This window comes from Pseudorca crassidens, chromosome X (assembly GCF_039906515.1).
Source record: "Pseudorca crassidens isolate mPseCra1 chromosome X, mPseCra1.hap1, whole genome shotgun sequence".
In the NCBI taxonomy this organism is placed as follows: Eukaryota; Metazoa; Chordata; class Mammalia; order Artiodactyla; family Delphinidae; genus Pseudorca; species Pseudorca crassidens.
The window spans coordinates 5034064-5057208 of NC_090317.1; the positions used below are offsets into that span (position 1 = coordinate 5034064).

Genomic DNA, 23145 nt, shown 5'->3' on the forward strand with positions numbered 1-23145 from the left:
TTTTGAAAGGACATCAGGGCCAGAGAATCGAATGGGAATAGCTTTCTGTGCCCTACTCACCGGCTTCCTGTTCTCAGTGGTACTAGGAAGCTAATATAATATATCTAGTGCCTGTCATCCCCACATTCCTGGTTTCTATTAAGGTAAAAAGTAGGTCTTTTTCCCTTTTCACCCTTCATCTCTTTCCAGTTGAACGGGTGCAGTGCAGAGAGAGCTGGACTGGGAATCCACATGGAACCTTGGACTCTATTTCCTGCTCTTCCAAAAACTCAAAAGGGGCAAGGTCAGCTCATCTCCTAGATCCCTTCTAGGTCAGATTTCAGTGCCTTACATTTTGGGTTGGTTGCTTGCCACCAAGTTCGCACAGAGAATTTCAATAACACATATTACGTTCAAGTATAAGATTAGAAGCATTCAAAACCCCCCTCCCCCCGATAGCCCATTGTCTGACCGATTCCTGGAGCTTTCTGGGCTCCTGACGATTTCCCACCATGGCGAAATGGGGAAGCATGCTCTTGATTACAAGCCGACTTTTCCAGTCATCCATTGTTTGACCTGCAATTTTATTCTTGACTCTCCAAGGCGCTTCCCAAACGACCTAGACACAGGGCTTAGGGAGACAAAAAGTACACTGTCTTTCAGATATGAAGATGAGACCATTGACCCCGTGAATCACAGACTTGCATTCTGAGGACAGGTTTAGGTGGAGTCAGCCACGTTCATTTTCCTGTCTCTCTTCCCACCCCACCACCCTCATGGAGCACCTCCCACCTCCAGGGATGAAGGGCACCTCTGGGAGGCACTTGGCTGGGATGAGACCGCAGTCCCTGGCCATGGGGCAGAGTGAAGTTCACTGGAGAGCTGAGGGATGGGTGGAGAAGCAGCCCAATGTACCTTAAATAACAGTGGGCTTAAAGGCAGGGAATGGGGCTCCTGGGTCTGCCTTTGCTTGTGTGGTACGCAGTGAGATCTGGGGAAAGGCTTTTCTGTTTTCTGACACAGGTTTTTTTTTTTTTTTTTTTTTTTAATATGAAAACCATGGCGGTTGGATCACGTGATGGCTTATTGCCCCTTCAGCTCTACTGAAGCCTTTGGCCCATAGAAGGAGCTACTCCCCACTCTGCCCGTTAGCACCCAGCCAAGTGAGCTGACAGGTCATAACCTGACAGTCAATGGAAAGAAGCAATGGACGTCGGAAGGGGCTCATGAAAACCTGGTGCACTGGTTTACAAAAAACTAACCGAGCTGGCTGCCATCACGGCTGCCCCAATTTATGCCCTCCATGACAGATGAGCGGACACGTGCAAACCCAGGTACAGCGGACTTTTTTCGTTTTGTTTTGTTTCATTTCTTTTTGTTCTCACAATGTAGACGTGGAATAGGAGCTCTGCTAAGACATTCATATGCGAGGGAAGCTCTCCTTCCCATAGATCTACTTGGCAGTACAAAACCAGGTCTAAAATTTCCATGTCCAGATGCCTGGCTCTGGAAAAATGGAGAAGTACTTTCCCCATTCTCCCACTGAGTACAACCGAAACCTCTGGACATTACATATAAAACAAACATAAGAAGACCCTGAAAGGTGGAGAGAAGAAAGCAGGCTGGTAGGGACCTTGGGCCCTAAGGAACACCGCGGTGGCGAGCTCCCTGGGTTTTCATTCTGCCTCGTAGATCCCAGATCAGGACCGGAAGCCAACAATCCAAAGTGCCGATGAACAGAGACAAAAAGACTCCAGCAAAAGCCAAAGGACTGGGAGAGGGGCAGCCTCCCAAGACCGAAAACTTTTATACAAGAACCACTCTAATTCAGCTAAACACCATAGAAAAAAGGGTGTTCCCACCCAGCCCCATCAGTAAAGGCCAGCTGGGGACCTAGAATCCACTCCCACAGAGCGGTGATGAGTCATCTCTCCCTGTCCCTGCTAGGGTGGTGTTAGAAGAGACCTCACAGAGAGCCAGGACCTTTGCCCCGGCACAGCGGTAATAGGTCCACATCCCATCCCTTCCAGTGTCAGTGGAGATCACATGGGGAACAGTAATGAGGCACTCCTACCTATCCCAGCCAGGGTGGCATTAGTGGAAGCCCAGTGGGGAGCTGGAACTGTCACCACTGCCCAGCAGTAATGAGAAGCCCCGACCTCCCCGGTGTCAAGGAAGGCTAAGTGGGGAACCTGGATTTCTATAGCTACCTGGCAGAAATGAGAGAGTGTGCTCCCCCTTTCCCTGCCAGAGCATTGTCAGAGGAAGTCAGCTAAAACAGAAGATCTAAATAAGTGCTGAGAGATATGCTTCAGGTATGGAAGGGGAATCAAGACATTCTTAGATGAAGGGAAACTAAAAAGGAAAACTAAAAGACTTTGTTAACAACAGACCTCTCCTAAGAGAATGACTAAAGGAAGTTCTCTGAACAGAAAGGAAATGATAAAAGAAGAAATTCTGGACATCACCAAGGAAGAAAGAACAATGGAAAGAGAAAAAATATGGGTAAATAGAATAGACTTTCCTTTTCCTTTCAAGTTTTCTAAATTATGTTTGGTATTGAAGCACCAATTATAACAGTGCTGTGGTTCTAAATGTATGTGGGAGAAATAGTTAACGATTACATTATAAACAGAGGAGGGTGGTAAAGCAGTGGAAAGAGAGGTAAGGTTTCTATACTTCACTTGAACTGGTAAAATGTTGACATCAGTAGATGCTTATAAGTTATTTATATACGATGTAATACCTAGAGCCAGCAAGAAAAATGGTATACGAAAAGAAACATGCAAAACACTGTACATGAATCATCAAATGGAACTCTAAAAAATATTCAGGTCACCCACAGGAAGACAGGAAAAAGAAAATAGAGAAACAAAACTAGAGAGCAAACAGAAATTAAAAATAAATTGGCAGAATTAAGCACTAACATCAATAAGTACATTAAGTGAAAAGGATCTAAATACACCTATTAAAAGACAGAAATTGACAGAGTCAATAAAAAAACATAAGCCAACTATATGATGTCTGCAAGATGCTCACCTCAAATATAATGAAAAGTAAAAGGATGAAAAAACATGCAATTGTTAATTTAAAAAAAAAGGAGCAGGGGTGGCTCTAGTAATGCCAGATAAAGTAACTTCAGAACAAAGAAAATTACCAGGCACAGAGAGGGGCATTACATTACGGAAAAAGGGTCAATCTACCAAGAAGAAGTAATCCTAAATGTGTACGCACCAAACCACAAGATATATGGAGCAAAAGTGAACATAACTGAAAGGAGAAATTGACATTTATAGTGGAGACTTCAATGTCCTCTCTCAACAGTTGATAGAACAATTAGACAGAAAATCAGCAAGATACAGAACGCAACACCACCACCATCTAATAGGATCTAATTGACATTTATAGAACACTCCACCAAGAAACAGGAAAATTTACATTCTTTTCAAGCATCCAAGAAATATATACCAAGATAGACATATTTTGGACTATAAAACAATCTACCAAATTTTTAAGAAGTTGAAGTAATACATGATGGCTTAGTACATTGTGGATGTACTGATGCCGCTGAATTGTTACATGAATTTCACCTTCATTTAAAAAAAATCAATACCACCAAATACTGGCAACAACGGGAGAAACTGGATTACTCATACATTGTTGGAGGGAATGAAAACTGGTACTTTCTTAAAAACCGAACATGCAACTCCTACATGACCCAGCAATTGCATTACTGGGTATTTATCCCACAGGAATGAAAACTTGTAGTCATACAAAAATTTGTAAACAAGTGTTTATAGTAGATTTATTCATGATAGCCCCAAACTGGAAACAACCCAGAAATCTTTCAATGAACGAAGGATTAAACAAACTGGCACCTGTATACCATGGTACACTCCTCAGCAAAAAAAAGACACGACTGTTGATATATATATAATGACCTGGATGAATCTGCAGAGAATTACGCTGAGTGAAAAAAAAAGGCAACCCCCCCAAACTTACATACTGTGTGATTCCATTTATATAATTCTTAAAATGACAAAACTATAGAAATGGACTGATTAGACATTGCCAAAGGGTAAGGAGGAGGTTGGTGTGGGAAGGAAGTGGATGTGTCCATAAACGGGCAAAATGAGGGATTCATGTGGAGATGGAAATGTTCCGTACCTTGACTGTACCCTGCTTGTGATATTATACTACAGTTTTGCAAGATGTTATCATTAGGCGAAGCTGGCTAAAGGGTACATGGGATCTATTTGCATTCTTTCTTTTTTTTTAAAAAATAAGATGTTGGGGGTAGGAGTTTATTAATTAATTTATTTATTTTTGCTGTGTTGGTTCTTCATTTCTGGGCAAGGGCTTTCTCTAGTTGTGGCAAGTGGGGGCCACTCTTCATCGCGGTGCACGGGCCTCTCATTATGGTGGCCTCTCTTGTTGTGGAGCACAGGCTCCAGACGCACGGGCTCAGTAGTTGTGGCTCGCGGGCCTAGTTGCTCCGCGGCATGTGGGATCCTCCCAGACTGGGGCTCGAACCCATGTCCCCTGCATTAGCAGGCAGATTCTCAACCACTGTGCCACCAGGGAAGCCCTATTTGCATTATTTCTTACACCTGCATGTGAATCTACAATTATCTCAAAACCACAAGTTCAATTAAAATCACATGACCGTATTATGTGATGCAGAAAACGGACTTCACAAAATTCAACACCCATTCACGATGAAAACTCTCAGAAAACCAGAACTAGAGGGGAACTTCCTCAACTTGATAAAGAACATCTACAATATATCTACAGCTAACTTCACACTTAATGATTAAAGACTGAATGCTTTCCCTCCACGATTGGTAACAAGGCAAGGACATCTGCTCTCTTCACTGCTTGTATCAAAGCGGTATGTTGTACATCTTAAACTTACACCATGTTGTGTGTCAAATATATCTCAATAAAACAAAAACACAGTACTGGAAGTTCTAGCTAGTTCATTAAGGCAAGAGAACTAATAAAAGGCATACATATTAGAAGCAAAACTATACTTATAGGTGATATGATTGTCTACATGGAAATCTTAACAAATTTACAAAGTAACTCCTGGAACTTAAATGTAAGTTCAGGAAGTTCTCAGGATACAAGATCAACATATAAAAATCAATTGTGGGCTTCCCTGGTGGCTCAGTGCTTGAGAGTCCGCCTGCCGATGCAGGGGACATGGGTTTGCGTCCCGGTCCAGGAAGATCCCACATGCCGCGGAGCGGCTGGGCCCGTGAACCATGGCTGCTGGGCCTGCGCGTCCGGAGCCTGTGCTCCGCAATGGGAGAGGCCACAACAGTGAGAAGCCCGCGTACCACAAAAAAAAAAAAAAAATCAATTGCTCTGGGACTTCCCTGGTGGCGCAGTGGTTAAGAATCCGCCTGCCAATGCGGGGGACACAGATTCGATCCCTGGTCTGGGAAGATCCCACATGCTGCAGAGCAACTAAGCCCGTGCGCCACAACCACTGAGCCTCCGCCCTAGAGCCCGTGAGCCACAACTACTGAGCCCACGTGCTGCAACTACTGAAACCCACACACCTAGAGCCCGTGCTCCACAACAAGAGAAGCCACTGCAGTGGGAAGCCGTGCACTGCAACGAAGAGTAGCCCCCACTTGCTGCAACTAGAGAAAACCCGCGCGCAGCCAAAATAAATAAATAAATTAAAAAAATCAATTGCACTTATAAATACCAGCAATTAACACATGGGCGCTGGAATTAAAAATACGATGCCGCTTACTATTGCTCAAAAACTTCTTAGGTGAAAGCCAAGCAAAACACGCATAGAATTTGCATGCTAAAAGCTATGCAACACTCATGAAAGATCGAAGATGATCTAAACGAATGGAGGGATACTCTGTGTTCACAGAATGAAAGGCTCAACATTCTAAAGATGTCAATTTTTCTCAAATTGATATACAGCTGTAACCAATTCCTATCAAAATCCCAGCACGATTTTTTGCAGATATAGACAAAATTATTCTAAAATTTTTATGGAAATTGCAAAGGAAGTAGAAGAGCTGAAACAATTTTGACAAAGAAGAATCAAGTGGAAGGAATCAACCTACCCGGTTTCAAGACTTATCATATGACTGCATTAGAGAAGATGGTGTGGTGTTGGCAGAGGGACAGACACATAGATTACTGGAACAGAACAGAGATTCCAGAAATAGACCCACACAAATATGCCCAACTGATTTTTGACAAAAATGCAAAAGCAATTCAGTGCAGGAATGGTAGCATTTTGAACACATGGTTCTGGAAGAACTGAACATCTATAGGCAAAAAATGAACTTCAAACTCAACCTCATACCTTACACAAAAGTTAACTCAAAATGGACCATATAGTTAAATGTGTAAAATTACATAAGTTTTAGAAAAAGGTAGGAGAAAATCTTCGGGATGTAGAGCTAGGCAAAAAGTTCTTTCTTAGACTTGACAGCAAAAGTGTGACTCATAAAAGGAAATATTGATAAATTAGACCTTATCAAAAGTAAGATCTTTTGCTCTGTGAAAGACCCTGTGAATAGGATGAAAAACACGACTAGGAGAAAATATCTGCAAACCTCCTATCTGATAAAGGAGTAGTATCTAGAATATATAAAGAATCTCAAAAACTCAACAGTAGGAAAACAAACTACCCAATTAGAAAATGGGAGAAAGACATGAAAAGACATTCCACTGAAGAGTTTCTGCGGAAGGCAAATAAGCACATACAAAGATGTTCAGTATCATTAACCATTAGAGAATTGCAAATTAAAGCCACAATGAGATACCACTACTTACCTATCAGAATGGCTAAAATAAACAGCAGTGGGAACACCGAAAGCTGGTCAGAAAGTGGAGAAACTGGACCACTCACTGCTGGTGGGAAATGTAAAACTAAACACGCAGCTGTAGGATGACACAGCACTTGCACTCTAGGGCCTTTATTCCAGAGAAATGAAAATTTATGTCCTCAGAAAAACCTGCAGCAATATCAATTTTCTGGTTTTGATACAGTCCAGGGCCTCTCTGTACCCTGTTTGCAACTTCCAGTGAATCTATAATTATTTCATAAAAGAATAGCTAACTTCTATTAAAAAAAGATTTCAGTGTCCAGACCCACGGGGACACATTCTTCTTATTGCTTCTGGGGCACGTACAAGGTAGCATTTTTTAAAAAGTTACTTATGTATTTATTTTTGGCTGCCTTGGGTCTTCGTTCATGCGTGGGTTTTCTCTAGTTGCGGGGAGCGGGGTGGGGGTACTCTTCATTGTGGTGCATGGGCTTCTTGTTGCAGTGTCTTCTTTTGTTGCAGAGCACGGGTTCTAGGCGCATGGGCTTCAGTAGTTGTAGCTCTTGGGCTCTAAAGCATAGGCTCAGTAGTTGTGACGCATGGGCTTAGTTGCTCCACGGCATGTGGGATCTTCCCGGACCAGGGCTCGAACCCGTGTCCCCTGCACTGGCAGGCAGATTCTTAAGCACTGCGCCACCAGGGGAGCCCCCAAGTGGCATTCTTTTCTCAAGCAATGTACAGAAGTTTGTGCAGACCTTTTTATTCTTGAAAATACAAGTCCCACCCAAATCTTTGTTGAGTGTTTCAGGGGCCAAGCCCAAGGCCTCAGCTGTGACCACACTCAAAAACTAGACACCCTAACGAGGACAAAATGTCATATAATATACAGTGCACCCAAATAAAGATGGAAAAAGGAGACCTCATTTGCTGCTGAAGCGTCACTAACTCCCTGGCCCAGCATCTCAAGCCTGTGTGAGGGATGGAGGCCCAGATCTCATTTTAGCACTGGCAACACAAAACCTACCAATACCAAACAAGCTACCCGTTTAGCTCCAAGGAAAAAAAGGCAAAATTAAAAAAAGAAAACGCCGCTTTGGCTCTTAAAGACTCCACTCTACTGATTTCTTGACCCGCCCCTTTGCGGTTCCCAGCAGCCAATGTAGAGAGGACAGGTAGAGGTAGCAGCCAGAGCTCCGAGGATAAGGGCCTGATGCTCTGGTCTGCAGGAGCGGCCTACTGACTCAGCACCGCATCGCCGAGTTTGGATACTGGCTGGGCCCAGGGCTGGAGAGCGTGGCCAACAGCGGAAACGCAGGTGAGAGTTCCTTGCCTGGAAATTGACTTTGTTTGGTCCAAGTCAGAAGGCGTCTCCTGCCGTCGGCACACCAGCCTCTGTGGCTATGATATCGTTTCCTCTTTCCCTGGAGATGAATCTGGGCCTGGGAAACAGCCCTTGGGCAGACCTTCCTGCCACAGCAGGGGTGTGCTACCTCCCCCCCCCCAGAAGCATCCACGAACACCTGAACAGGAAGCCTATATCCCCCATAAAAAGAAACCAATCCTCAGCAATGTTTCTCCGCCAAGCACAATCCAGGACTGTGGGTGAACCCCCAAATCATCTGCCGTACACACTTCGGATTCCACCCTCAGACGCCCATGTGAATTCAGTTTTCTATATCCGTGTCAGGTTTAATACAGAAAGAAAATGCCCCCCCCTCCCCCCCGCCACCCATCATCAGGTAAGTCGATGCTCCAGGGAGAGGCTTTGCTCTGGGGCTCTGGAGCCTGTTCATGTGGGGAGCGCGGTGGGTGAGGGCTGTACTCACACTTCAGGTTCGGAGCAGAGGCCTGAGGGCAGTCTCTCTTGCCCCATCAGCCTGGGCTCTGGAGGCACCCGAGGGCCCCCAGGGTTATCACTGGCTCACCCCTCTCCATCTTAGCCAAAGCCTCTACTACTGGACCTCTTGCTGCCCAGACCTGTGATTCTGCCAGACGCCTGACGTCCACGTCAAAGTGCCAGTCGGGGTCAGATCTACGTTGTTGCCCCCCGAGTCTGGACGTGACAGAGGAAGGAAACGAAGAACCGAATCAGAGGCGCTTGGCAAGGAGGCAAGCCGAGCGTGAGGATGGAGCAACACTGAAGGACTGAAACCTTTCCAAGTGCAAAAGAGTCCCAGTCCCCTGCCCCCCCAGGAACTAAGCAGCAGAAAGAGCCTCGGGCTTCGGACTGGAAGGTATAAAGGTGAGCTGCATTGTGAAGCCAAGCTGGGTGCACCCCACATCCCCGAGTGCATCCCCCATCTTAGTTGCTTCTTCCTCTGCGCTCCCCAGATGAGGTGACGAGACAGGTCCTGCTCTGCCACTGCCAAAGGAGTCTCTGAGACCACGATGTCCCATCCTGGGTCTCTGGCTTATTGGGCATAGTTTTGGTCAGGATAGAAGACATTGGATATTAGGTCCTCATTTTTTCAAGGGTGAAATTTAGCTTCCAAACCAAAGAAAAAGCCAAAAGATCTCTGGACTTCAAATGGGCTTACAGAGGAATCGAACCCATCTAGTCGGGTAAAGGTAATGTCGATGGCAAAATAATTCAAATCTGTCTTCAGACGTGTACACTGGTGTTAACGTTGAATTGTGTCTCCCCCTCCCCATTCATGTGTTGAAGTCCTAAACTTCAGTATTTCAGAATGAGACCTTATCTGGAAATAGGGTCATTGCAGATGTGACTGGTTAAGATGAGGTCATACTGGAGTAGGGTGGGCCCCTAATTCGGTATGACGGGTGTCCTTATAAAAAGGGGAAATTTGGACACAGGGGCACGCACACAGGCAAAGGCCACGTGAAGACTGGAGTTATGCTGTCATACGGCAAGGAACAGTCCTCCTGACACCTTGATCTCAGACTTTACCTTCCAAGACCGTGAGAAAATTCTTGTCTACGGTTTAAGCCACCCAGTCTGTGGAACTTTCCCACGGCAGCCCTAGCGAACTCATACACTGGGGATAAAAATCTTTCTATAGCAAAGGCGTGGATGCCACGGAGGGCTGGCCTGTGCCAGGGAGGGCTCCCTCCAGGGGCTCTGGGGCTTATTTACTCTCTGGTCGTGAAGGATCCTCTCTTGTTTGGATTACTAGGAGCTAGAGCGTTCTGAGCCCAGGGCTGGCTTTGGCTCTCGGCACTTAGAGAACGCCCTATTCTGGACCGTTATTACCCTGTCCGCCCCATGAAGCTGCAGCCGGGAATCCTCTGATCCCAAGCAGCTCTGAAGTGGAGCACGCATCACAAACTTTTGTAGACAAAACTGGGCTGCAGGGCCACGTGGAAAGCGAGAGGAAGCAGTGGGAAGGAGGGACCTCTAGTGCAGAGTCACACGGCCTGATGGCGGGCTGAATACAGGCCAGGAGGCTAAGGCCACTACTACCGTCCAAACCTCCAGCAGAGGACGCCTCGTGGGGAACAGATCCAGAAACTCACTGCCGTCAGTCGTGGGCACTTTGGGCTGTAATCGCAGCACGTGACCCCGCTCGAAAGGAACTGGATGCTGCTAATCTCGATCTGCCACGGGCAATCTTGGTGTGAAGGTGTAAGGAGTCAAGTGAGATGCCCCAGTCCAGCGGGAGCCAGTCCTGGGAGAGGCAGGCAGAGCCCAGGCTGGAGACAGGTGGGTCGAGAGTGAAGAAGGCCGGCCTTCTAGATGTTAGGAGAGTCAGGGCCTCGGAGCCCAAGGAGAGGCCGTGAAGCAGGAGGGCTGGCTTCTAGGTCATGAGTTATGGGGCTCTGGGAAAGCTGCTTAACCTTGAAGAGTGAGTTTCTTCATGTGTAAAACACAAGGTTCTGTACAGAAGTCTAACAGCTACCACTGCGTGTGAACGGATTCAAGCTTGGGTGGCGGCTGCCCTAGAACCATTTGAAGGAGTCCCTCAGCCTAGAGCCTTGGTGACTCGTGACCCTCAGCCTAGAGCCTTGGTGACTCGTTGGGTTGGAGCCCATGTGTCCTCAGGAAGGCGTAACACATTGTTCAATATTTCTGTGCGTTTGAAAGGACCGCTTTGACGGTATTCAAGAGCCACAAGGCATATAATTATAGCCTTGTGTTAATAAATACAATATTCTAAAACACACCACTTTCCATTTGTAAAAGTTGACTTGAAAAAGCCCAAAGTGATGTGGAGAAATTGGAACCGTCACATATTGCTGGTGGAAATGTAAATGGTGCAGCCATTCTGGAAAGCAGCTTGGCAGTTCCAGAATAAGTTAAACATAGAATAGCCATATGGGCCAGCAATTCCGCTCTCGGGTATATATCCAAGAGAAGTGAAAACATGTCTACACCAAAGCTTGTACATGACTGTTCACAGAAGCGCTATTCATGATAGCCAAGAGGTGGAAACAACCCAAATGTCCATCAGCTGGTGACTGGATAAGCAAAATGTGGTCTCTCCATACAATGGAGTATTACGCAGCCATAAAAAGTCATGAAGTACTGGTACACGCTACAACGTGGATGAGCCCTGACAACATCATGCCAAGTGAAAGATGCCAGGCGCAAAAGACCACATGACGTATGCTTTCATTTATATGAAATGTCCAGAACAGACAAGTCAAAACAGTGAAACACATTGAACTGTATACTTTCAAAGAGTGAATTATATGGTATGTAAATTATATACTAATTAAGCTTTTTAAATAAAGCCCAAATTATTATCACTCCTTAATCTAACTTGGGGTTTTAGAAAGTTGTTCCTTTCAGAGAAACGATGAAGCCACATCTTTTAAGTTTGGGGAGAAAAAAAATGTTTGTATCCTGCACTCTTAGCAGGACTAGCTCCTTTTGAAATGGGGTGTCAACAGGCCTTTTCTTCCCTTAATGACACAGTGGTGCCGCAACCTTTCCCTAGTGACCCACGTCATCGATAAACAACTTACAAAGTTGGTTTGGAAATAATACCTCAAGATCTGGTTGACTTGAATTTTGACATCGCTGCTGCCACTGCCAGGGACCTCCCGAGTCCCCCTCCTTTCGGATTTGGGATGTCACGCCACTGAGGTTACAAATGCCTGTCCGCCACACACTCCCCTGACCGTCCCATGCCACTCAGTGATGAATCAGCTTGGGGCTGGGGCTTCCTGGCAAGTACAAATGTTCTGCGATCTCATACAGTGGGCTCGGACTGCAGAATCCTGCTTTAAGGAGACAAGACTTGCCCAAACCAACAAGTCAGCTGGGATCACTGTGTCTCCAGCTGGCCCTGCCCGGAAACGGATTCGACTCTAAGACCGAGCAGCACACAGTGTCCATCCATGACAACAAGCAGAGAACAGAGTTTTCTGGAACTTGGGGACACACAGAAATGAGGGCAGACTGAGACAGCCTTACAGCAGTGTTAACAATGCTGATCTTGTCACGTGATCGACTGCAGCAGAAACAGCCTCAAGGTGATGTGAGGCCAAGTTTCGTCAAGACCTCATTTCTCCCTGAACTTGTTCAGCATCATCTTTTTCTGTTCCGGACATCATGTGCTTTGAAAATTGAAAGAGCCCTGGGATTTAAAGTGGTAGTCCAGACGGCCCTTCTAGGTGCTGGCTTTCCTGTGTGCTGAATGCCCACAAGCCGAGTTCCCCTAAGCTTCCTCACAGCTGATCACCAAGGTTGCGGTTGGCCTGGGGGTGGGTGGGCGTCAGGAAACTGTCCCGGTGTCCTCTGCAGGGCCAAACCACGCCACTCACACGGTGGTACGCACACAGACACAGATGCACACAGTCACACATGTACACACCAACGCACATACAGATAGACACACACGTGCACACAGACAGAGACATGCACACAGACACAAAGACATACAAATACAGAGGCACACACAGACACACACAAGCATGCAGACAGATACACACGGGCACACACATACAGAGACACACAAAGACAGGCACAGACAGACAGAGACACTCTCTCTCTCTCTCTCTCTCTCTCTCTCTCTCTCTCTGTCCTAGAAAGTACTCAAGCACTAGAGGCCCAGGGGGAAAGGCTCCCTTTCTAAGTGGGGGATGTCTCCATCAGTCCATCAGTCCATCATGTCTCCATCAGTGGGTGCCTGGCCCCTCTACCTTGCCATCCAGCTGGGCTTCTGCTCAGCAGCCCTCGGGCGGCTCCGGCACCGCCAGCAGAGAGGAGAAAACCTAAGGTGCTCGCCTCCCTTCCTGCCCCTGCTCTCCCCTCAGCTGTGGCCCTGAGGCAGATATGAAAGCAAGATTCTTTTCCCCTCGAAATGATTTTTTAAACAACGCTGTCCTTAGACTTATCGTACAATAACTGGAGATGCTGGGCTAGGGAGGAAGTGGCTTGGTTTTGTGGCAATTTCGGCACGCAATAGCTTCAGCGTGTACAAACAACTTATCAACGTGTGCCACTTGGGCCCTGATGCCAGCTGTCACAGCAGGCCGAAGCAGGCGCGTGAAGGTTTGCAAAGCGTCTGTAGCTGGTGACCTGGGAGAAACTGTGGGCTGAACACCGGAGCCAGGCGACCTGGCTTGCACTTACATCTTAAACCAATCATTGACTCTCTGACCCTCAGATTCCTCGTCTGCAAAGCAGGGCTGATGCCCTTTGCTCTTCGCCTTTCACGTGTACCGTATGAGGGTCAGATGATAACTTGAACCTGAAAGTCCCTGTGACAGCGGCTCTGGGGGAAGACAGCCCCTTTCAGCACCTCTGAGCAAATGAACTGAACAAAAGGAAGCAGTCCCTTTTGTCCCCCGCCCCGTTATAGTGACGCTTGGTTAGAGTCCTAGAATCTTAGTTTTGGGAGGCAAACTAGAGATTGTAAGGTAACCCTCTTCGTGAGCCGAGAGGGAAATCAAGGCAGAGACTGGAATGAGGCAGATCCTTGGATGAGGAACGATGGGCAGGGAGAGTTGACGCCACACGTCAGGTTCACTGACTCCCGAGATTGCGGTGGGCTGGGCTGGACACAGGCGCCCCAGCTAACGCTCGCCCTCTGGTCCACATTCTAAAAGGTACTGACCCAAGGAGCCTAATTAATATCTGAGGCCGCCTCCCAGGCCGTCCAGCGACCCCGCCTCTCTTCAAAGTGTCGGCAGCACTGAGGTTGCTGCCTCCCCCTGCCAAGGCCGATGAGCGCGCCGCTTCACCTCTCCGGGGTTCACTTTCTTTCAACAGACGAAAGAGTCCGGCCTGGGTGACCCTATGAGCCCTGCCGGCTGGCGCCGCCTCAATGGGTCTCCACCTACTATGAGTCCCCAGCCGGAGCGTACAGACTTCCCTTCAGCGGCTGTTGGAAAGACCCTCAGCCGCCTTCGGAATCCTAGTGGGGCCGGGCAGAGTTTGGGGTCCCCTCTTTCCACATTCAACCAAACACTCGTGTGACCCCCGCCCCCAGATTCTAAACAAGGCCATCTGGGGATCAGAGCCCTGCATCATGAATTAGGACAAGGCTCAAGAATTCAGCAACCTCAGAGTCCAGAGCGCTCTAAAAAGAAAGTGGGAGGAAACAAGGAAGGCCACGGCTACGAAATGTGGCACTTGTCACTGGGCATTGCACAGAGGTGTCCCCGAGGTCTGCACGCACGGTCCAGCCTTCTGTCTCCATCTACACTGTGACGGGTCCAACTGAGAAAATTACCTAAGAAGGCATATCGGGGGAGCGGAGGGTACGTAACAAGTGGCCTAAGGAGCAGTGAGATAAAAGAGCAGCCTTTATTTTTATTTTTTTTAAATAAAGACCATTAGGCTAGAAAAGATTTGTGAAGAGTTCGTGTTTAAACTGCCTTCCTGGGGACTTCCCTGGTGGCGCAGTGGTTAAGAATCTGCCTGCCAATGCAGGGGACACGGGTTCGAGCCCTGGTCCGGGAGGATCCCACATGCCACAGAGCAACGAAGCCCGTGCGCCACAACTACTGAGCCTGCGCCCTAGAGCCCGTGAGCCACAACTACTGAAGCCCACGTGCCACAACTACCGAAGCCCACGCGCCTAGAGCCCATGCTCCGCAACAAGAGAAGCCACTGCAATGAGAAGCCAGCACAGCGCAACAAAGAGTAGCCCCTGCTCGCCGCAACTAGAGAGAAGCCCGCGCGCAGCAACGAAGACCCAACGCAGCCAAAAAAAAAAAAAAAAAAAAAAAAAAATTGCCTTCCTGAATATTCCACTCTCCTGATGGATTTCGAATAAGAAAAACCTTACCGTTGCACTTAGAGATTTCATGTGAAATCCCATTTGATGGGAGCAAATGTGCCTTCAGTACTTACTCTGACGCAATAAATTCTCTCCATTCTTGGAAATCCTTCTCTGCAAATATTTTAGATATTATTTCATAAATGAAAGAAAACAGTCAAGGCTGCTAGCATCAGCTTTGGAGGAAACAATCTAATTTCAAAGATATTTATCTATCACAAGTTGGCAACAATGGCTCCAGTTACTGAAGAAAGTGGGAAAATGGCTGTCTGGTCCCCAGACACTTCCCTTCGAGAACACAGTTAACAAAATGCATAGAAGCAGGCATTAAAGACAAATGCAATCTAACAGGCAAGAGCAATGTTGAACACATGGCCCGATTCCGGCTTCTAGAAGAGCTGGAGCTGGAGGGGAACACTGACGTGAATGCTTTTGGTAGGCTACTTGGGTTGAGAGTAAGTGCGGATCTCCACAGTTCAAACTACACAAGTCGATGTCTATGGCCAGCCCTGTGCAAAGTTAGCCTATTTATCAAGCAAAGACTGTTCCAACCCAGAAGCCCAAGTGCTAATACCAGGGCAAATAGGACATTTTTGCTTGATCAAAAGTGTCTTCCCTGAGTCAGAAAAAAAACGATGCCCTTGGCTGGAGCTTAAAACTGGGGGTGGGGTGGGCTGGGGGGAGGGGCCCTGTGCAGTGTGCTAGTTTACCAGGAGGAAGAAGGTTCGGGAACACGAACCAAGTCCTGCTTCAAGCTCTGTGCACCTGAGGAGGCAGCCAGGAAACATGAAGTTCTGGTTTCTCCTTGATTTTATCTACTGTATTCTTCTAAACTGATTTCTTCAAAACCCAAATCAGGACCACCTAACTCCATTGTGGGTCAAATACAAATGTATATTTCTGTGGTTTAAGGGTTCCAACAGCTAAAGATTAAAAGGCATATTCCTAAGACCATTACAGACCCACAGAGCTCAAGACTCAGATGGAGTATCACCCGTTCCTGATGCTCAAATGTGCACAGAGTTGATTTGGAATTCAGAAACGCTCCAAATAAACACTTCTGTGCCAAGACTTTGCAGTTCTTTCATCCCGTCAGCCATCCGTTTATTCATCCAATCAAGCTGCCTGTGTCATACTGATTCATCCTTCCTCTTTTTCCTTATACTAAGCAAGTATGAGAGAATCGTAGAGAAGGTATAAGAAAAGAGACAAACTTTTCATTTTGTACTGCAGCGAAGTTAAGGCTCAGTAAAGTCCTGTTACCTCTGTAACCTTGGTGCATATCCAAAACGTATTGTTTTAATAAGGTTTTTTTTTTAATGGTTAAGAAGCCTATGGTGGTTCATGAAATTCATTTCATAGTCATATAAGAAATTGCTTTTTATGAGAGAGGATCTCTGCTGAGTTTCCCTTGGGCACTGGAAGTTAGAGGCCGATAGGGTCTCTGCTTTCCATGAAAGTGTTTTCCAACTCTCAAAGCATCTGTCAATACACTCAGAAGAATCAGAATGAAATGAGCCCAAGGCTTGGTATTCGGAACGGGGCAGATTACGATGCCGCCTGCGGGGTTGTACTCAGCCGCTCACTGCAAAGCTCTGAAGCTGGAATCAGGAGCCCTGGGTTCTAGTCCCAGCTCGGGGAGGTCACTGGTTACACTGCCTGTAATTTGGAAGCTGCTCATCAGCCTGTCTTTCCCCAGCTTGACGACCTCTGCTTGTGTATATCGCTGGATGGGAAGTGGGGAGCTCCAGGCTCCAGGGGCGGCCACGGCAGCCACTGCGCCTTCACACCCAGTGGGCCATGGCAGACGCTGCAGCCTGAGGCCATGGTCACCCTGACGGCAGGCCCAGCTCACTGCTGAATCACGATCACGGTCAACTAGAAGCTGTTCTCAAACCCAGGTTCCCCCATCCTATTCTTGGACACATGGATTCAGGACCCAAATATAGGACCTTACCATTTGTCCGTGTTCAATCTCGCATGTCAGTCTTGAGCTCGTCAAGATGTCTTTGGATTCTAACTTCCCGCTACAGAGAACTCATCACCCTCTGGCGCTACGTCAGGGCCAAACCTGCCTCGAGACTCCCCTCTCTAAGGGGGGACACGAATCCATGATCCACGGCCTTTGGATTCACTCCTTTCATTGGTCACACATCACGTAACTGGGCTGTAAACGAGGATTCCACAACTGCCGCTGCCAAAGGCTTTGCTGAGGTCCAAACACTTGCCTGCTTTTCTCTGCCCTACCTGCTCCTCCAGCAGAAGAGAAGATTCTAACCGGACGCGCTGCTCCCGTGAGCCAGTGGCGGCTCTGAAGGAGACCTGCTCCTTCTGCTTTCGTTTCGGACCCGCTTTTTGCTGGCTTCTTGTCTAACTACCCACTCCCTCGCGATTGCTCTAGGAACATGTTCTACAATTTTCCCAGGGAGCCGCAGCAAGCTGGCTGGAACCACATAAGCTATCCAGTTTAAGGAATTTCTTTTCTGGAAATTTGGAAGTAGCTGCCCATCTGGTGGTTTATGGCTCTTTTTGGCAGTTCTGCGTGATTCCAGAATGCTCTCCCTCCCTCTGTGCCCAGGCCTGTCATTCACCTCGGTCCTCAGTGAGCAGGCAGCCTCCCAAACCCCTTCATCCATCACCATCTTCTAGTCTAGCTGAACCATCTCACCAGCTGGTCTATCACTCCCAGGTTGAAGGGCATTCTCTTCTGCAAAGAAGCCTGAAGTTTTTCTCCCAAGAGCCCGGGTTCTCCTTCTGTGGGAATGAGTCTCTTCACGAGCGCGGGACTCCCTGGGTATGGGGTCTCTTTACCTTCTACTCTGTCTCAGGTCACATTCCCCCTGTGCTCCGCCTCTGACTCAGATGCATCCCGGCTGCTTCTGTCCGATGCTGCTGCCTCTCCAGACGGTCTGGAGCTCTGAGCTTACAACTGGTTGTTTCTTGCTCCTGGAACAGGGTTTCTTCTCTTCTTCCCTGTCTCATGCCTCTCTCCACTTTCCTGACTTTACCTTCTGTCTTCAGAACAGTGTTCTTGGGTAACCGGGGGAGGGGAGAGCCACACCTCCATAACAAACTCCGAAGCGGTCAGAGAAGGCTTACGATGACTTGCCCTGGGCTCAAAGCCGCCCAGTGAGTGTCAATCGCTGCATTTCCAAAACAGGAAGCACGTGATACTTACACAGAAGGGAGGGAATCTGAGAAATACTGTTCAAGAGAAGCCAAGCGGGAGCAAGGGAACAAAAAGACATCTCAGATGATTTCTCAAGGTCCCTGAATAAGTAGGAGAGCTGATCTGATCATCTGCAGTAACTAGAAAGAAGATGTGCTCTATATATACACTGGAATATTACTCGGCCATAAAAAAGAATGAAACAATGCCATTCACAGCAACATGGATGGACCTAGAGATTACCGTACTAAGTGAAGCAAGTCAGACAGAGAAAGACAAATATCATATGATATCACTTATATGTGGAATCTAATAAAAAATGTACAAACGAACTTATTTACAAAACAGAAACAGACTCACAGACATAGAAAACAAACTTCTGGTTACCAAAGGGGAAAGGTGGCGGGAGGGATAAATTAGGAGTCTGGGATTAACAGATACACACTACTATATATAAAATAGATAAACAACAAGGACCTACTGTATAGCACAGGGAACTCTACTCAGTATATTGTAATAACGTGTAATGGAAAAGAATATGAAAAAGAATATATATATATATATATATATATATGTATAACAGTCACTTTGCTGTACACCATAAACTAAAACAACATTGTGAATTAACTATACTTCAATAAAAGAATTTAAAAAGAAAGAAAGATAGGGACCAGCAAGTGCATACCTCAAAAATTCCAAAGTTGGGTTTGTGATGCCTGAGGTAGCTAAAGGAGTATAGCAATTGGAATACAATGAATAGTATTCAGTTCGATTAAAAACAAACTTGTCAGGCTATTTATGAGAGACGGAGAGATCAAATTAGTGGCGGAGGTTGTCACAGCTCCATATGGACCTGAGGCAAAGCCCATCCACCCAGGCCGCATCCACTGGGCTGAGCTCTAGTTGCCAACAAGGTGCACAGCTGGACCAGGGGAGGGACTGGCCACAGGACACAAAGGGCTGCAGAATGGCAGGGAGCTGGCCGAGAAGGACAGGCCACCTTGAGGGATGCAGGAAGGGGAGAGGCTGAGTCTGGAGGTGGCCCTGCGAGGCGGGGAGCAGGTCTCTGTCCTGGGGGATGGTTGAGTCAGCCAGAGCCTGGAAGGGGCAGGGCGCCGGCTGAGGACACAGTGTTAGGACAGGGGAGAGCTTCACACGCTGTTCCCCAGTGAATAACTAACAGGATTTTCTTCACAGTCAGGATTGTTTGAGGTGTTCCGACGTCGGGTCATGGGCCTCAGGGTCGCACAAAATAGCATCCCAGGGCCGCTGATCTGCTGATTTGCTAATTCCTCCTCCTTACGAGTGACTATGTTTCCTTCCATGAAAATCAGTATGACCACATTAACACCATATTAGCTTTCGAACATTCTGTGCGGTCATTTTCAATCCTTGACTTTTAATATGGTTCTAGATCTTATGTTTTTGTTTTTTTAATTGATTAATTTTATTTATTTATTTTTGGCCACGTTGGGTCTTTGTTGCTGCGCACAGACTTTCTCTAGTTGTGGTGAGCGGGGACTACTCTTCCTTGCGGTGCGTGGGCTTCTCCTTGCGGTAGCTTCTCTTGTTGCGCAGCACGGGCCGCAGGCACACAGGCTTCAGTAGTTGTGGCACATGGGCTCAGCAGTTGTGGCTCGTGGGCTCTAGAGCGCAGGCTCAGTAGTTGTGTTGCATGGGCTTAGTTGCTCTGCGGCATGTGCGATCTTCCTGGACCAGGGCTCGAACCCGTGTCCCCTGCATTGGCAGGTGGATTCTTTTTTTTTTTTTTTTTGCGGTACGCGGGCCTCTCACTGTTGTGGCCTCTCCCGTTGCGGAGCACAGGCTCCGGACGTGCAGGCTCAGCGGCCGTGGCTCACGGGCCCAGCCGCTCCGCGGCATGTGGGATCTTCCCGGACCGGGGCACGAACCCGTGTCCCCTGCATCGGCAGGCGGACTCTCAACCACTGCGCCACCAGGGAAGCCCAGAGGTGGATTCTTAACCACTGTGCCACCAGTGAAGCCCGATCATATGGTTTTAATGACTCAAATTTGATTCCCTAAATCTGACTCGAAATAATGTGACGTGCGAAGCAAACAGGCCAGTCATGCAAAGTGGACTCAGTTCACTTGTGGCCCGCCTGCTTCTCCCGTCAGGAAGTGCAGTTTCTGCTCCCAGGGCTCTGACAGCTTGCGACAGCTGGCTTCCTGGGACCCAGGGAAGAAGGAAATGGGCCAGAGAAAGCCACCTTGGCAGCAAAGGGTCCCACTGGGCAGGTCTGTAGGGCAAGCTTGAGATCAGGGCAGTGTGGGAAGTGGTGACAGCCTCCCAGACACAGTGACAAACAGCCTCTGGGCAGCCTCTGGTCCAGCTTGTTGCTCACGATGCCCCTGCTCACCACAGTGGCCTCGGCTAGAGCCTCCCCACCTGGCTTGGAGGCCAAACCGAAGAGGCACCGTGCGCACCAAAGGCTGAAATGGCCTTGCAGCTGGCAAGACTGCTCCTTGGTACAGGCGGTGCTGGTAACCAGCTCGCCCGGCATGACAACGGTCTCCCATTCTCTGCAAAACCTGGTGCCCCAGCTTGGAACCCAGAGTGACGGTGGAGGGTAGTCAGTGCTAATACACTTTTGGCTGGCGCCTCAGAGCCTCATCGTGATTCTGTGAAGCAAACGGGGCTGGGCTTCCTTCCCCGGCAGAGGTGTTTGGGCTGAGAAAGGGGAACGGGGCACTGGCCAGGCCTGGTGACACCCAGCTAGCACCTGGCTGTCTCGGAGCTCCTTCCAGGGTGAAGGTACTCACCCTTAGTAGGGAGGACCTAGGGCTGGACCCTGGCCTGGGCCTTCCTTGAACGTGGTGACTTCAGATACTGTCCCATCCTGAGAGTGCAGTAGCCGAGCAGTTAAAGCATGGACTCTGGTGCCCAACTGCCTGGGTTTGAATCTCAGCTCTGCTGCTCATTAGCTGTGTGGCTTTGGGGAAGTTACTCAACCTCTCTGTGCATCTGTTTCCGTATCAGTAAAAGAGATGATAGTAATAGCATATGCCCCGTAGGGTTGTGGTGAAGATCAAAGGCACGGTATCTGTAATGTGCTTTAAACAGTCGCTGACGTGTGGTGAGCCCCACCAAACATTAGCTAGTGGCACTGTCTTCCTCTAGACCCCCCTCCAGGTCCTGGCAGAGGGGAACCTGGCCACAGTGGCCATAGCTGTTGGGTGGGGTGAAATGTTGTCATGGCGCAGACAGCCACGCTGACTCTTTTTCTGTCCAGTCTCTCCTGACTAGAATACGAGCCCATGCTATCTGCCAGTCCCTAGAAGAGAGCCGGGCATGGGGCAGGTACACAGCGACCAGTGATGAGCAGGGGCCCGGAATCCCCCCTTGCAGCGGATGACCCTGAAAAGGGTCTCAACATTCAAAAATTACTCGGCTGCAAACACTTTTGGGTGACAGAGAGCAAAAGAGACCAATGCAGGCTGCAGACACTCTACTGGGACAGAACTACGAGCCGGCCTAGGAGTCAGGAGGCCGGGCTTTGAAAGGTTTTGCTGCTCCCTCGCTGTGGGGCTTCGGCAGTCCCTGGCCCTTTCTGGGCCTCAGTGTCGTCTCTGGATGACAAACAATGTAAGGTGGGCCCCTGCTCTGCGCCCTCCAGGAAGTTCCTTTCCCATCAGGGCCCAAAACACACAGGACACTAGCCAAACAAGAGGGGAAGGGACACACCCAGTTCCGAGGCTCAGGCTTACTCCTGTCAAGTTCAAGGTCAGGCTCAATTTCTGACAGCCACATCCACACACCATTTCTATGTCAACTCTAGGAGCCAATTTCTCTGGCTTACTTTATAAAATGCTCATTTCCCTTCCCCCCAATTCCTAAATGTGAAACTTACACTTAAAAAGACATTTTGGAAAACGGGTACACTTTCCCTTTTGGAGCACCCCATAGCATCCCCACAAGAGAGGCTGCCTGGTCTTTGCCAGGTCGGGAGGGAGCTGACGACTCCATCACCCTCCTCCTCTGCCGGATTCTACGTCTCCGTAGCTTTAAGTTCTCTTGCTTGCCATCCCCATCGTATTTCCTTTCTCCATCCTGTGTTAGCACATTTCACAAGTGGAGAGCAGTATATACAAATGGCTTATAGGCTGTGGCAAGCTAGCAGAGAAGCATCTGAAAACAGTTCATGCTGCGCTGCCATTCGCAGACATAAACATCCACTTACGAGTTCCGAAAACACCGTCTAAGCCAACATTTGGACTCAAGGAACGCTCACAGGGCTGCACAGTCAGCCAAGTCACTTTTCTGCTGTGCGTCTTTACAAAACTCTCTGGGAAGGACACACTGGAATCTCACAGATAAGAGCTGACCAGGACATAGAAATACTGGATTGTAAGTTAAAAAGAAAAAAATTGTACTCTGCAGATAAAGAGAACAGAGATTTCTTTTTTCCTCATCTGAGAATAGATCCTTTTACAGAATTGCTGAAATGGAAGTAATTATCAAGAACTGAGAACATTCGTTAAGAAAAACCTGTTCTTTCCTTGATCTAAAACTGTGTAGATGGAAGAACCAATAGACTGAAAATGAAATTAACTTGGACCACAAGAAACACTTAGTTTTCTCCCCCCAAACCCATCTGATGTTTTAGGCTTTTCCCAGACACAGTATAGGTTGCCCCACATCACTGTGATAAGAGTGGCCTCCCATCGCCCCCACCCCCCACCAAGTAGTGTGCAGGTAAATGTTGAACAAGCAGCTTTCCAGGGAAAAAATAGCTCTGATTAAAAGCTCTGTCACACATATATACACTAATATGTATAAAATAGATAACTAATAAGAAACTGCTGTATAGCACAGGGAACTCCACTTCGCTGTACGCAGAAACTAACACAACACTGTAAAACAACGATACCCCAATTTAAAAAAAAAAACAAAGAAAAACAAGAGCTCTGTCACAGCACTTGATGATTTCTGTTGAAACTATTCTCATATTCTTACTGTGGCTGATTTTGAGCTACCAACATG

At 47.8% G+C, this 23145-nt stretch overlaps 1 protein-coding gene across 14 annotated transcripts in view; it reads right to left on the reverse strand.

The window, feature by feature from the left end:
* Window positions 1-23145, reverse strand: part of MAMLD1 (mastermind like domain containing 1) — a 117386-nt gene that overhangs the window by 58140 nt on the left and 36101 nt on the right. For 12 of the 14 annotated variants that reach the window (XM_067724271.1, XM_067724272.1, XM_067724274.1 and 9 more), the window contains one exon: window positions 452-610. The exons of 1 other annotated variant lie outside the window; for it this stretch is intronic. In XM_067724271.1, coding sequence (XP_067580372.1) covers window positions 452-547 — 96 coding nt within the window. In that variant the 5' untranslated portion in view covers window positions 548-610. Of the gene's footprint in view, window positions 1-451; window positions 1082-23145 lie in introns of those variants that run through there. One more of the 14 variants, XM_067724273.1, reaches the window with a different exon arrangement.